At 26.2% G+C, this 15,869-nt stretch overlaps 1 protein-coding gene across 1 annotated transcript; it reads right to left on the bottom strand.

Annotated features, from left to right (window-relative positions):
- Positions 1-220: 220 nt before the first annotated feature.
- Positions 221-15,385, bottom strand: LOC145831311 (uncharacterized). The gene is made up of 13 exons (XM_082938512.1): positions 15,316-15,385; positions 8,994-10,019; positions 8,797-8,919; positions 8,033-8,266; positions 7,775-7,944; positions 7,461-7,692; positions 6,564-6,787; positions 5,918-6,125; positions 5,756-5,841; positions 5,503-5,690; positions 1,149-1,550; positions 891-968; positions 221-557 (listed from the first exon to the last, which is right to left on the bottom strand). The coding sequence occupies exons 1-12, from the start codon at positions 15,332-15,334 to the stop codon at positions 926-928; spliced, it is 2,955 nt and encodes a 984-aa protein (XP_082794638.1). The 5' UTR covers positions 15,335-15,385; the 3' UTR covers positions 221-557; positions 891-925.
- Positions 15,386-15,869: the final 484 nt, after the last annotated feature.

Below are 15,869 nucleotides of genomic sequence, written 5' to 3'. Positions count from 1 at the left end.
TAAAAAACTGTATAAAATTAACCAAAATAGTAGATCATTTCAAGTTTTTATGCTCAATGACCTGTACAATTATTATTAATACTATACTCAGTTTTTTAATTCTGAACTTCATAGAAAGTTCTTTCAACTGTTTAAAACTATAAACAATTAAATTATAATTAGTTTATAATAGATACTTGTTTACCTTAAGGTAACGGAAAGTATAAATAAACACTTGCAAAAACACAAAACTTTATTTCATAACGAGTTAGAAGCTAGGAAAAAATTAGAGCAACAAAAATATGTAAAGCAAAGTAAAAGAGTTTAGCAACATGTATACAACAATATTTGCTTTAATTGAAAAAATTCCTGCTTACACGGTTTAAAACTGAGAGGCTACAAATGCAACAAGTCAAGCTTAGTTATAACAGTTTACATGTTTTGAGTAAAGTATGTTTTAAAAAATCTTAATAAAAGTGCTTAAGTTAAATACGTTTAGAATCAATAGCTGGTAAACATTCACATATATGTAATACTTCAACTTTGTTTATTTTGATTTTTTTTCTTGAGATCTACTTCTATAAAAAAATATTTAGTTTTTCTATAAATTCCAAATTAAAATATACACGCTTTACGTTTTCTTGAAATATTTCCTTAATATAAATAAATAATACTTAGTAAACTTTTTAAAAAATTTATTATCACATTTTTTAAAAGTTTTTTTAAGTAACTTATCTTTCTCTATTTTAATATTATTAATTTTAGTTCTTTTAAATCGACTTTTAATTATTATAAAAATATTAACTTATGTACGTTTTGGGTGAAATTTATGTACGTGCTGTTTACTAATTTTAAAGACATTCACAACTATATTAGGAGAGTATTTGTTCATACTTTAAAACTAAACTGACCTCTTAGGTTTTTTAATAGGCAAAGTTATAATTTTTCAGGTATCCATTGCTTTTTCGTCGTTAGAAGTTGTCAAAGTGCTGCAATTAAAACAATTGTAGAAAAGTTAATTAAAGTATAAACTTAATAAGTAACAACCGAAAAATTAATATACAAATAAATGTCTTAACTCTTTTAAAAAGCATATAAATGAAAAGTTCTAGTCAATTTAAATTTCAGTTTTTATATAGATGAGTCTATTAATTATTTTTAAAACTAACCATGCATCGCTGTTAACTCTCGACACAACGCTGTTCTTCCTGCCCCTGCACCCTTTCATGATGTGCACGTTGAAAAAGTACTTTTCGTTGCACTGCTCATTGCAAAGCTTGCATCGGAACGGATCTCCGGGTTCGTGGCAGCTCATGTGCAGTGCATGCATGGCGTCATCGCCGAATGTGATGTCACAATACTCGCATCTAGTTGACGGCACAGTTGTTTGAGTGAAGACTGTCACTGACTGCTTGATTTTGTGAGAGACCTTTTTTGAAAGATCCATCTCTTCCTGGTTAGCATTGGTGTTATTTTGTAATGAGCTCTTCAAGCTTGCTGATGAAGTGCTAGTTTGTATCAAACTGATTTTAAAGTTTGTATCTTCTTTCGATTCAGTATGAAATTGGAAGCTGAAAAAAAAAGATTTCTTTTGAGAACATAAGTATGTAAAAACTTTTTATTTATTTTTTATTGAACTATAAGTAGTTGGTAATAATATAAAGTTTTATAACACTTATTACTTATCAAATTTTATTTATATTGAAACTGTATGAAAAGCTAAAATCAGTTTGTATTTGATGAGCTGTATATATATAAATTAAAAATATTTATACATTGTACCAACCACTTTCAGTTCTTCCTACTTTTACCTAATTATTCCCAAGAAAACAGAAGCCGTATTAAATGAAATGTAAACATTTGATTTGATGAAGCGGCGATAAGCATAGCCAGTTTGTGCTTTTGACAGTGCAGTTTACAAAAACAATCAAATAAAAGAAAATCAAAATACTTTTTTCTGACTGCTGTTGTTTGTTGCAACAGTATAACGAGCAACTATCATTCTAACAAAAATATATTGTAAACAAATTAGACTATTGAATTTCAATGTTGTGTGTAAAATGAAAAATGTTATCTTAAACAGTTTTCGTAAAAAATAAACAAATATAAATGCTTTTAAAAGTGATTGATGAATGATAAAAGCAATTAAATTCTGTTATTTTTTAACAAACAAGAAAAGTAATGCATTATGAACATCAAAAAAACATATTAATCATCGCGTGGTGATTTTGGAAAACATGAATATAAACGTTACAAGTAAATGTGTTTTATCTTACAATTACAGGGTAATTTATTTCTAGTTCTCCACAGTTTGTTGATAGTGAGTTTACAGCGGTTGAAGACCGCAAATTCCTAAACAATTTTCACCTTCTCACGCAAGCTACTAAAACTTCTATTCATACGTCATAATAGCGTTACGGTGGTGTACGCCGACAGTTGATGTTTAATACTACACCCATTTACTGTATTTTCAACAAAATAAACGTTATCCTAAACCAGATTATGACATAAACAGCTAAATACTAAAAATTGTAAATTAAATGTACACTACTTTCGTGATTAATAAAAGTAAGTTTTGCTTATCTGTAGCTATATACTTGTTTAAATTTGAAGTAAGTTTTAAGTAAACTTAGCATTTTAACGTAATCTTTTTTTAAGAATAAATTTCCTAAAACAAAAGATTTGTTTGGATTTGGAAAGTTTTAGAAAAAATCTTACATGAAAATTAAATATGGTTAATCATATCTTGTATCATATATTAGTTTTTAACTTACTTTTTATTATCATAAGTTTTTAATTAACAACTTCAGAGTTTTAAACTATTAAAAAAATTATATATGTTTATTAAAATTGAGAAAAATTAATTTTCAATAATATTTCAAAGGTTTTGAATAGTATATAACTTATATCGTTGAAATTAAAAACAACTGTTTAAAGCATACTTATAAAAAACAAAACTACTCAAGTTGTATTAATAACAAATTATAAGACAAAATGTTTATGATATGATAACTAACACTGTGTACAAAGATTTGACATAAAATTCTATTGTTAATAAACTTAATAAAACAAATGGCATAAAAATGTTTGATAAAAAAACTTCTAATAAATTTTAACAAAACGTGTTGTTTTTGAACTATAATACATAAAAGCTATGAAAATGTATAATTTGAATTTTGGCAACTAAAACAAAACTTCATTGATGTTGACGAAAAACAACGACATAATTTTCTAGTTCATTGCCATGGCTCATGTTTGGAAATAGAAATTTCAATAACTTCATTAAAAATTAAACTTATTTTTCTTTACCTTCAATTCACTAAAAGTATTCATGATAAAGAAAACAAAAACATTCACTTTTTTTATAGTTTATTTTCAGTCTACCAAAAAGTAGTAAGTGGAAAACAAAAACTAGACCTATTATCCAAAAACATCATTTTATAAAATATTTATCGTGTTCGAATTTTTATAAATTAATTATAACTAATATTATTGCTTCTTTACCATTAAGAAGAAAGTTTTATGAATCTAAATTCAAAATGTTGCTGTTTTTCATATCTTAAAAGTTAAACAATAGTCGTTTTTTTTTCCACTTCAATGCTCTAATTTATTTAAAAAAAACTTGTAATATTTGTTCAAAAAAATTAAATTTTTTTAGGTAGTTCATCAAAAAATAGTTATAAGAATTATAATAATTTTTTTTTAATATTTAGATTTTTCCTTTAATGTATTTCTTATCAAAGTTTAAACACTTTAACACATAGTTAGTTTAAAAACAGACTATAAAGTATATGCATTTAAAGTCAAACTATTTTAGAACTGATTTGATAGAGTTTTTTAGAAAAAAATACAGACAAATTAAAAATATGTGTTTTTAATTCGTTATTTACTGAAAACTATAAAATATTGTCTTTTGCGCAACTGGTTTAATGGTAAAAAAAACCATTTCTTGCTTTTAAAATATTTTTTTCATTGATCTAAATAAATAACGCTAAAATAAAGTAAAATAATTTAAACAAAATTTTCAATTAGAGAGTTAAACTTTTAAAGAAAAAAAAATTACGATTAAAAAATCAGTTTGTGCTATTTTTATTGACAGCTGTGAACCAGACTGGTGAATAATACCAATAAATGTTTATGTTTATCAATTTCATGCAGTTTATTTTTGTTTTTTTGCATCGTTAAATGTATAAATAATTAAAGTTTTAATTTATCGATTACTGAACTGTGAAAAAAAATCGGTAATGGTCTAAAAAATATTTCTAATTTCTGTATTTTAATGTATTTCTTTTGAAAGCTAGCTTAGTAAAAAAAATTACATTCAGAAATCTGTAAATTTAACTGTTGAGTATTAATTTATGGTTTTTTCTTGATCAATAAAACCTAGTAAGTTAAATACAAACAAAAAAAAAACAATGATTTTGTCTACTTTCAAAAGTTATACTTGATATTTCGCCTTAAACAGATGTTTTGATACTTTAAAAGTACTATTACTGTCTTAAATACAGACATTTATTTGTCTTCTGTACTGTAAACATCATTTTTCATCGATGATTTTAAAAGTTTGCAGAAGTATTTATTTCGCGTGCGAAGTAAATCCATCAAAGTTTTTTTTCATGCTTTAAAAGGCAGTAAAAGTGAAACCCGCTATCGGCGGTCAACGCAGTTTAGCATTGTGAATGGAAATCTACCTCTGTTGTTTTCACGATGGTTTAAGCTTGTATTTGATAACTAAATTTAAATACATAACATACTTTGAACGCATTTTTAAACGAAAGGTTTTGTAAAGTAATCTTGATCAAACAAACAAACTGTATACAAGTTATAAAATTAGAACATTTTAACACTTTGTCTTTTTTTTTACTCAAAACAGCAGCAGCCTGTTTTGTTGCATTGTTTTCTACGGATAGCGGCGTTCGTATAAACAGGAAGTAATCTTTTCAGTGAGGAATGCGCATAGCAAGCGAGGCACGTACGAGCTGCAAAACACAGTTGCGTGCGAAGCTACAGACCAATTCAAAACTATTTATTTGGCTCCTTACCAACGTATAAACAAGCGATTGTGGTAACAAAACCTTAAACTCTACACCGTAAACACCGAAAATATTCAGGCGAAGCAGTGCGGAAGGCATTTGCTAGGCACGACATATTTTTCAGCAAGCATTTGAGCTTGTTGTTTGAACGGATACGCTAATACCTTAGTTTGTATGATTTGATAAGACACTCTGCGCTAATCGCTTACGCTCAAAGCTTGTTGTGGTGACAAAATTGAGCGGCCAAAGAAAACGGAAACCGCTCAATATGTGGATGATTTGCAAGTCACACAAGCACTGATTTGTTTATTTTTGAACAAATATTAGACAAAACAACTTTTGAAGAGTTAAAGAAAATAAACTAGTTGTTGAAAAAATTATTTAATATAAACATTTATAATTTTAAACACTTTAACTTCGAACACTTTAAACAGCTAAAACTCTTAATGCTAGCAATTTATTTAAAACTAAAAAAATACAAACAAATTACTTTTTTACTGCTGCAAAGTTTGGCCCATTTTCGCTAATTTTTCGTTTTAAATTACTATTAGATAGTTTTAAAGTTGGATCTTGCTTTGACATACCCTGCTCCAAGGAATTTTTTCTTTGTTGCACGCTAAATAAGTTGGAGTCAGCTTTGACTATTCTTTTGCTTTCAAGTGTTGGTTTATACTCATGCTGAATTTTTAAAAGGTTTCAAATATGTTTTTTTACTATAATTGAACTTTAATTTTTAATCTTACCATTTCTTTGTCATTTAATTCATTATAGTTTTGTAGTTTTTTATCACCGTTTAATTGAAAGTCAGTAGACGCGGAAGCTACATTGCCTAGAAATATTTATTTTTCGTTTTATTAAAGAATACATAAGTTAAAAACTTATTATTTCTGAAAGTTGACAACAACCTTCTAGAGAGCTATGTCTCGATTCATTCATAGTCACTGGAGTAGCGCTTTCTTTTTTTGACGAAACACCATTAACCATTTTATTTGAGTTGCCAGCGAAGCTGCTGAGTATTTGTTGTTGCTGATGGAGTTGCTGCAAAAAAGCAAATGGATTCGGAAATGGCTGTGCTCGTTGGTTGATGACAGAAGAAATTCCTCCGTTGGCATACTAAACAACAACAATTTTTATAGAATATATATATACAGAAAATAAGGTGATAACTTAAACTTAATCACTTTTTAGAAAGCCCACTTGAAGGGATTTTGAATTATTTATTAGAAAAATGCGATTTTAAAGTGCTATTTGTTTTAAATTGAACTAGCTAGAATTTAATAACATTTTTATAATCGCATTTTCCTAATAAATTATATGTATATATAGAAATAAGTTGATTAAATTAATAAATTAAATTTTTCAACACAGAGCCCACCTTAAGGGTTTTTTTAATAAAAAGTTTATTTCAAGATTCAAAAAGAGTCCTGCAAGTTTTTACATCTTGAAATAAACTTTATACATACATATATATAAGATTGGTTTTAAACAATATAACTTAACATTATAAACTTTTTTTTTAGGTTGTTTTAATTTTTATCACGAAACACCAACATTGTTTGTGTAGCCGTTGTTCAAACCGACCAGCCCGTTGTGACCGGCGTACTTTCCGAGCAGCTGGCTCTGTATTTGCGCCTTCAGAATTTGCTGCTGGATTGCAACAACTTGCTGTTGCCTTTGCAACATCAGGCTTTGGTCAGAAACGTCTTTTTCTATCAAAGAATGCTTGTTTTGGTCTTGAATACTGCGCAACAATGCAGCCGATGGATAAGGAGTGCCTGCACAAAACTGTTTTATAGCAAACATACTTGTGTAGTAATAACTTCTTAAAATTTAATTTTCATCATAAAGTTGTTAAAGTTAAAATGATGGAACACAACTTTGTGTAAATTTATTGTTTGAGTTATATTCGTATTTTTTGTTATATTTGACAGATTATAAAAAAAAAATATGTTACGTAAAATTTCTTCGTTACTATATTCAATGTGAAAGATATAAAAAAAGAGATTAAAAATTTTTAAATAAACTAACAAGTATTTGTTTCAAAAAGTACACACTTTATTTTAAAAAGTACCTTTTTACCAAAAAGTTAAACTTAAACTATTTAAATTTTTAAGTAAAACGAAATTATTTACTGGCAATTTTCCTAACTTTTAGATATATATAAACTTATTAAGTTTTATTATTGATACACGAATTAGTAGTTTAAAATATTTATTACTAATGAGTTAGGTAATCGTGTAATTACACATGATTTGACAAAAAAACGAAAGTTTTTAATTTATTTATATTTTTGAACTACTAATGACGATTTATACACTTTCAGATGACTCATCTTAACTTGAACTTATTATTAAGGGTCGTGCTTGAGTTTGCTATAATTCACAATTTTCTCAATTTAAAAAGTAGTTAATCATAAATAATACTTCCTACTAAATTTTATTAGTAAACCTTGTTCACTTTTCATGTTCAAGCTGTTTTCACGGCTTTTTTGCATAGAGGCTTGCGACTGAGCCATCAACTTGTTTTCCAGTAATATTTTTTGATGTTGCGATTTCACATGAGCTTCGAGCATCGTTTTGTTTGAACCAACATACATATAGTTACAAAAAGTACACTTGAAGTGGCGGGAGTTTTGAATAGTAGCAACGTTTGAGCTTTGTAAAACAACTTCACTTCCAATCTGTCGATTTTTATTTTTATCTTCAAAGAAAGTACTTTTACTAGATACTTTATTTTTCTCCAATTTATAAACTATATTTTACCTGAATGCCATCCATTATTATTGGGATAAAACTCCCTTTAGGAACTTCAGGTTTCGGAGAGTTATTGCTAGCATTAGCCATGTTGCTATGCATTGCGTTTTTCAACGAGCTACCGTTTTTGCTTAAGTCGTTTTGTTTAGTTTCTTCAAATGTTGCAGACAGTTGATTAGCTAAAGTATTGTAGTTTTTACATTAAAATCATATCTCTAAAATTTATTTTTAACGAAAATTAATTTTGATTTTTTTAAATTGACTTACTCATTTTAGGTCCTTTTCCTCTTTCTAAAGCAAGCATCTTCTGCAACTTATTTGAGGGTTCGTCAAAGCTGGTGGCGTTTTCCTCACGTCTAGATCCACACAGGGCAAGGAAGTGGGCCATCGATGGATACGAGTTGGGTGCTGGCAGTTTGATGTTTGATTGGCCGTGTTGTTGATAGTTTGAAAAACTATTTTGTGTGCTGTTCATTGCTGGTTTTATAGGCTTGTTCTTGCCTAAGATGGTAAAATTTATTTCAATGTTTGACTTGTTTCATAAATATAATAGTGCTTTGTAAACTTTGACAAAGATATAAATAGTTTTAAAATGTTTGAAACCAAAAAAAGCTTAAAGATGATTGATTAGCGATAAAGTTTGTAGGTGTGTGCTAAATTTGAAACATAATTGGGTAATAAACAAATTTTTATCAACTATGAATAAATAAAAAAAGCGTACAAAACTATTTTCATAGATAAAATTAGTTAAATAAACTAAGAATGAAGCTTAAAAACAAACTTGATAAAAACAAGTTAGATTTAAGTAAAATTTAAGTTTTTAGATAAGCTACAATGGCTTATAAAAAAAAACGAATTGTTTAATTTAAACTACATCTTTTAGTTTTTTTTATTTTGCTTTTTAATAAAGCTTTTAACCGGCTTTTAAAAAGACTCAATTGCTTTTTTTTTTTAATATATTCTGCTTAATTATGTTACAAAAGTATTGTTTTTATAGACAGCTTTACAATTTTCTGAATAAAATTATTTACTTATTGGAGTTGTTTGTCCACGGCGTCTTCTTCTTTTGAAGCTATTTTCCGATCCAAACTCATCGAAACCTTCCTGATTCATTGTCCAAAAGTTTGACTTTGCTGCGTTTTCGTATCGTGGTACTGTTTTAGTGAAAGTTAAAATTTAGACAATGTTGTAACATTAAAACTTACTAGAAGTTTGAAACTAAACTAACCTTTTATAAAGCATTGGTTCAAGCTGAGGTTGTGGCGAATGGAGTTTTGCCATGCCGACTTGTCGTGGCAGTACTTGTAATAGGGAAAGTTGTTCATTATGTAATCGTAAATTCCCCTTAAAGTTATCAAGTTTTGAGGACTGTCCAAAATAGCAGAAGCGATGAGAGCGGGGTACGTGTGGGGCGGTCGCTTGTACGGGTACACACCGTTTTGTCCCACCCCATTATGCACACTATGTTTTTGCACACCTAAACCTACGAGACCACGACCACTTTTATGAGCTACTAAGGAATTTTGACCGCCGCTCAGCTGATAGCTTTTAACGTTTTTGTTTAAAATTTTTTGATAGTTTAAAGGGACGCTCATTGAAACTGAATTACTATCAAAAGTGTCCGTGTTTTTAAAAGAACCCTCCGTTTTTTCTTTGTTCTTGTTTTTCAAAAGATCCAACGGTAATACTATTTGATTTTGAAGCGGTGCTGTTAATTCAGCAGTTTTTATTTCTTGATTTTTAGAGCTCGATCCATTTAACTCTTTACCTTTTTCGCAGATGACAAGACTAAACGGCTGGCTTTGCACGTCATCCTGATTGGAAAACGTGCTGCTCTTTTGCTCGTGAGAAGTCTTTCTCACTTTTGGGCTGTTGTCGTCACAAGTAGTGTTGTCGTTTGAATAGTAACCTTCTGACTGGTTCACTGACCTCCTGCAGCCATTCTCTGCGCTCAGTGAGAGGCAAACCGGGTTCGCTTCACCATAATCAGGACTCGTAGGTGTTCCAATGGAAGCTGGGGAGTTGGTTGCTTTCAGGTGCTGATTCGGAAACCTCGCAGACTGGGGATCACGAGGTTCTAACGCTAATGTCTCTTGCATGTCTATCATTTTTTCAACTTTTATTAGTTTTGTTAAGCTTTCAGGCTCGACGAGGCTGTGTTTGAACTTATGTTTGCTAGAAAGTGCTTTTTCGCAGCCTTGACTTATTTTATCGAAGCTTGATAACTTTCCAATTTTAACAGAAGAAATATTACCTATAAAACATAACAGATTTTAAAAACATGTACAATTATAAATAATTAAAAAATACTACTATACATTTTTTAAAGATTACAAGATTAAATTAAATTAAACTACTACGTTTAGATTTTTTTTATGAATACCAATTGCTTAGAATTTAGCTATTACTCCGTTAAATCCTTTAGTAATAATACTTTATTTAAATTTTTTAATTTAAAATGAAGACTTGAATAATTTTTTTGTTATTAGCTATTATTAACATTGGTTTGAATATTATTAAAAAAAAAAGTAGCAATTTATTAACTTGTTGCTTTTACAAAGTTTTGCTACAAATATAAACGTATCCAAACCGCAATTTTTCAATTTCAAAGTTTCATATTAAATAGTGTATACATTTTTTGTTTATAACAGTTTCTTTACTTATTTCAAATCTAATAAGCTTTGTACGTATAGAAAAAAAAAGTTATCATAAAAAACTCGGAAAAAAACATCTAAAATAAAAACTATTTACTTAATTTGTTGAAAACTATTTAATTTAATGAAATACAAATAAGGCTAGTTTCTGTTCTGTTGCTTGATAACAAACTATAAACATTTTGCACTATACTGAACTATGCACTACTATAAAAATAAAACAACTAGCCCGATAGAATACAAAATGTTATATTTGATCGAAAACATTTTATAACGTATTAAAAAACTATCTATATTTTTTTTTAATGAGAAAATAAAATTAAATAAATAATAAAAAAAATAAAAAATTAAAGAAATTGTAAGCATAATTATAAACAGTAATACTAACTGATGTAATATCTTTGTGCATAAAATGACTGTGTAGCTAAAAATGTACTGATTGCACCTTATAAATACTTTGTGATTTTGTTAATAAAGAAATAGTGAATTAAAAAAACAAAACTTATAGCAACGAATAAAAAATTAGACTGTTTAGATTATTTTGTTTGTATTTATTTATTCCTTTAACATATAAGATGAGAAAGTAGTTTATATGTTTTTCAAAACACAACTTAACTATTTAAGAAGGACACCTAGTGGAGAAATATTTTAATACTATCTTTTTAAAAACGTTAAGTTTCTTAACTAACTTTTTGTATGGTTTAACTTATGGCAGTTTTTTTAGAAGTTTATTTATGAAAAAAAATTTCAACAGCTTAATGTACACAAAAAAAAAAGATATCAAAAGAAACAGATTATTCGAAATTCTTATATATAATACCAAAACTAATTATACTTAGCTTGTTATACAAATAAAACTGTTTAGTTCTCTAAAAAAATATTGTATAGATAACTTTATTATCTATTATTATATTAAGACAGCATAAGTAAAAACTTGAGTGTATTATTCAGTTGCTTGATAACTGGCAAAAAAAAACTAACATTGATTATGACAAAAAAATCTAACAAAGTTGAGTTTTCTTTCAAGTTCAGTAACACAAGTTTAAAGTTGAATACAAATGAAATATTTCTGTAACTTTTTGTGACTCAACATTGTTTCCAAACTTCGCTATGAAATACGTTTCAAGTGCTAGTACAAGTGATGTTGTACTACAAAACTGATGAACAAAGCATTTACTTATTTTTTCGAATTAAACAAGAAGAAAATGCTTAATGGCAGTTCTGTAACAATTTTGTTGTTTGTATGTTTTAAAAACAAAATACCTACTCAATATACATGTCAAAGTTTTCATTTGATATAAATAATGTTTATTACGTTTCCTCAGTAATAGCTAAGATGAATTGTTTACCTAACAAAACAGTAAGTATGTTTGTATTTTGTTTATCTAATTTTAATTCTTTGAAAGCATGTAATCAGTATCTAGCTTTTTATTGGAAGTGTTTTTTAAATAAAAGTTTGAAATGTTTAACAACTATTTTAAGCTAAGTTTAAACGTTTAACAACTTCTATCATTTATAAAAAACTACTTCAGCTCATGCATATATAACTTCTTTTTTTTTTAATTATTACTTTTAAGGCCATAAAACTTAAAATATTTAAACAGAATCAGTTAAATTGGTCTCGTGTCGAAAATTTTGTTTCGAAAATTTTTATTTGTAAGACGCCAGAGCAAACAGAAAACAACTCAAGTAAATTTAACGAGTGTAACAAAGTAAACTATAAATTGAATCTACGACTTGGCAAATATTTGCTCGGCAAACTAGACGTATATTAGTTGTATAAGTAAAAGGCGGACAAGACATAACATTTATTGTTCTTTAAATTTTACTTAAATCTTAAATTATAAAATATTTAGGTTTAATGATTTTGGTTTAACTTATGGGAGCTTTAGAAGTTTATTTTTTAGAATATATATTTTTGACAGCTTAATGTATATACAAAACAAGATAATAAGAAAACATATTATTCAAAATTCTAATTTAAAGTATCAAAACTAATTATACTTTGCTTGTTATACAAATAAAAATGTTTAGTTCTCTTTTCAAAACTATAACATACTTAAGAGCTAATTTATTGTTTTTTTAGTGCGAATAAGCATTGAACAAAATGAAACGATTTCAACAAGTGTTGACAATAAAACACAACGGTTGGACACAACAATAAAAACAATTTAACAATTTGCACTTAAGCTCGCTTTATTTCGTATGCTCGCTTTTTGAAACATTATACTGTTTACCAAATTATGCAATGACATGTTTTCATCGTAATTTTCAAATCGCTATTAAGCTACGTAAAAAATGTTGCGGTTATCTTATACGTTTTTTTCACAAAAACAAAAACAACTTCTTATGATCACATAAACTAAGTTAACTGTTATGTTTTATATTTTGGACTTTTTTTTATAAAAAGCCTTAAAACACAATTTATACGTCTCATTAACTGTTTTTTACATTACTACGCAAAGTAGTACTAACTAACAAAAACAGAACTTTATTAATGAAGTAATAACTTAAGTCTGTAAATATCATTGCATATCATTGCGTAGAAATAGTTTAATCTTAAGTTATATACTAACAAATAGTTTAGTTAAAGTCTAAAAATTAGTTTAGAAACATAAATTAATTTTACCTTTAAGTTTGTATAATATGTTTTTAAACTCTCTCGCATAGCTTTTTTCAAAACCTAATCTCTCAAAGTTATTTTATTTTATAGAAATTTAGTCTACTTAAAACAAATAAAATAAGTTGATAAACATTTTTGATCTTATATTTTTAGAAATTACGTAAGACTAGTGTTTACTAATCTTTGATTAATCTAGTTCATTATAACTTGTTTATTGTATTGCTAATAAAACATAAAGAAAACTAAACCTAACATTTTAAACAACAGTTAACAATAACAAATACGTTCAACCTTTAAAAAAACATTTAAAAGATACAAATGATATATCTAAGTTTTTCTAAAACATTCAAATGTTTACTGAAAGGTTACGATGAGTTTACAAGCATGTGACTATCAAAGTTGTTTATAAGTAGAACTGCTATAAAAACAAATAGTAATATAAACTTATTTTTTTAATACTTTTCCTAAGAATTATTACTTAATAACCGTTTAATTCGAAACTTTTGCATCGAAAATGGTTTCAAATTAAGCTGTTTCTGGTACAAAAACAATTATGGATAGGAACATTAATTACTTCCGAGCGCAATATTTAATTTGAAAACAAGTCATTAAAAACATTAAACTTAGTCTACAAACTCAAGTTACTTTGTGAACTTATGTTAATAGCTTTTTAGTAAAGAAAACTTGTTTGTCACATTGTTAGTGTTTTACAAAGTTATAAACATGTGAAAATAGTTTAATAAAACAACAATTTTAAAGGTTAAAACAGTTTTTGAATATGTATAAAATTTCAAACTTGTTTATTTAACAACAATTATTACTTTATTATTCAAAATATTAAAGTTTAGTATCTTACTTTATTACAACAAAACTACTTAAATTATACAAACCAAACATAAATAAAGTTTAATGATATAAAAATAAGTATTATAGCTAGTTCAATCTTCACAAATTGTAGCTTGAAAGAATTTTAATTTTTTACTTTAAACAAATTAAAGTATATTTAAAACCAAGATAAAACCAGATACTAAAAGCTAATTCAAATAAACGAAAGTATGCTACCTAAAATAAATTAATACATTTTTAAAGTAAAATAAGGTATATTAAAATATTAATAGATGTAAAAATTAGAAAAATTTTTAAGCAAATGTTAATTGATAGCTCTAATAAATTGTTTATAAAACTTTTTATTAAATTTATTGAAAGACCGGAAAGTATTTTTTTAAAACATGCTAAGGATTCAGCTAAGTTTATTTGATTTTTTTTGTTGTAGAAAATATAAATAAATCAACAAAATATAGTTTAACATACTAATTTATAGTAATAAATAAAAAATAAAATTATAGTATTTAATATATAAAACTTACTTTATTTTAAAACTAGTTAATAACTTTTAAGTTGATATTCGGTTTAAAAACACTTTGCAAAAATGACTTAAAAAGTTTTACGTTGACAAACTTGTTTTTATGTGTTATTTTGTTTAAAAAAATATTTAATAATCTTTGCCACTAATGTTTTAAAAGTCTAATTTAATTATTGAAAACTTGAATATTTTCATATATAAAACTTCATGACTTTTGAAATCACTTAGATTTCTTTGCAATATTCTTTAACTTCTTTTTTTTTTTAACTTATAAAAAAGTTTGTTTATTACAAAAAATTGTAATTCTAAAAACATTATGGTGGCAGTTTTTGTTTAGTTTGTTTCTTTTTAAAACAACTCAATTATACATATTATATTATAATATTTTATTGTAAAAATTTAACTAACTTTAAAGTACCTTGTATGAGTAAAAAACATAAGTTTTTTGTTTTAGAATTCTGTAAAATAAGTTACACTGCTATGCTAAAATGATTTGTTGCATTTAAAATGTGTCAAGATCACCTTTGAAACTAAAACTGTACTTAAGTTTTCTTTTAAGTAGCTGAAAAATACTAAATAGATTTTTTTTTTGTCAAATGTTAACTGTATATTGCGCTTAAGCTAATACATATCAGAAATTACCTTTATTTTGATTAAGTTTCGTGGTTGGATTTCTTTACTGAATAAAAACTAACTCTCAAGTATAAAAAGCACTTAAATAAATTTAATTCATATCACTTACGTTAAGATAAAACAAAATTAATAACATATTTACATTTTTATTAAAGTAAAATATCAGTAAAACGTTTTTAGTTCAAAAAACTAAAACAAAATAGTATTAAATAACAAGTTAGTTATAGCAACTTTGGCTACTAAAGGTATAACTATTTTTAATTAGTAAGTAGTTTACCTTTTTTTTCCATTTTCATATATTTTTTCTTCTCTAATGATTTTTAAATATAAAACAAATGTTGTAAAACTCTAAGTCTGTCAGAATAAGAAACAAACAGTTAATTCTACAGAACTTTAGTCTAACTAGAAAAAGGAATACTTTTTTATATACACTTTTTATAATATACTTTTAAATACAAGTATTTTTTTTGTTCTTAAGTTAACTTACAACTTGGTGCTTTTAATGACTAAATTAAAATACTTTTATACACATGTGCTAATAGTTATTAAAAAGCTAAACAATAATAACAAATTTATGCTTTGTTTATAAAAAATAAAACGCTTGTTTACAGCAACAAAAAGAAAGTATAACATTAAACGATTTTAATTTAATTTTTATATTGAATTTCGAAATCATCATTTTAAGACCTTTACTATACAAAGCATTTTTCTAATTGAATCATTGATAAATTGTAAAATTATTACACTAAAATATTACTAAATTTAAATAAATGCTATGAAAAAACTCTTTTCAATATGCACTTTTTAAAAACAAATTTCTATAGAAGATAT

Source organism: Thalia democratica, chromosome 3 (assembly GCF_965202585.1).
Source record: "Thalia democratica chromosome 3, ktThaDemo2.hap1.1, whole genome shotgun sequence".
Taxonomy (NCBI): domain Eukaryota; kingdom Metazoa; phylum Chordata; class Thaliacea; order Salpida; family Salpidae; genus Thalia; species Thalia democratica.
This window is presented reverse-complemented; position numbering and strand designations above follow the sequence as displayed.

What these genes read in the sequence shown, in the direction of transcription:
- LOC145831311 (XM_082938512.1), bottom strand. An exon ending in TGGACAAACAACTCCAATAA is followed by an intron (nt 8,267 to 8,796) that starts GTAAATAATTTT and finishes TTACCATCTTAG; the next exon opens with GCAAGAACAAGCCTATAAAA. An exon ending in AGGAAAAGGACCTAAAATGA is followed by an intron (nt 7,945 to 8,032) that starts GTAAGTCAATTT and finishes ACAATACTTTAG; the next exon opens with CTAATCAACTGTCTGCAACA.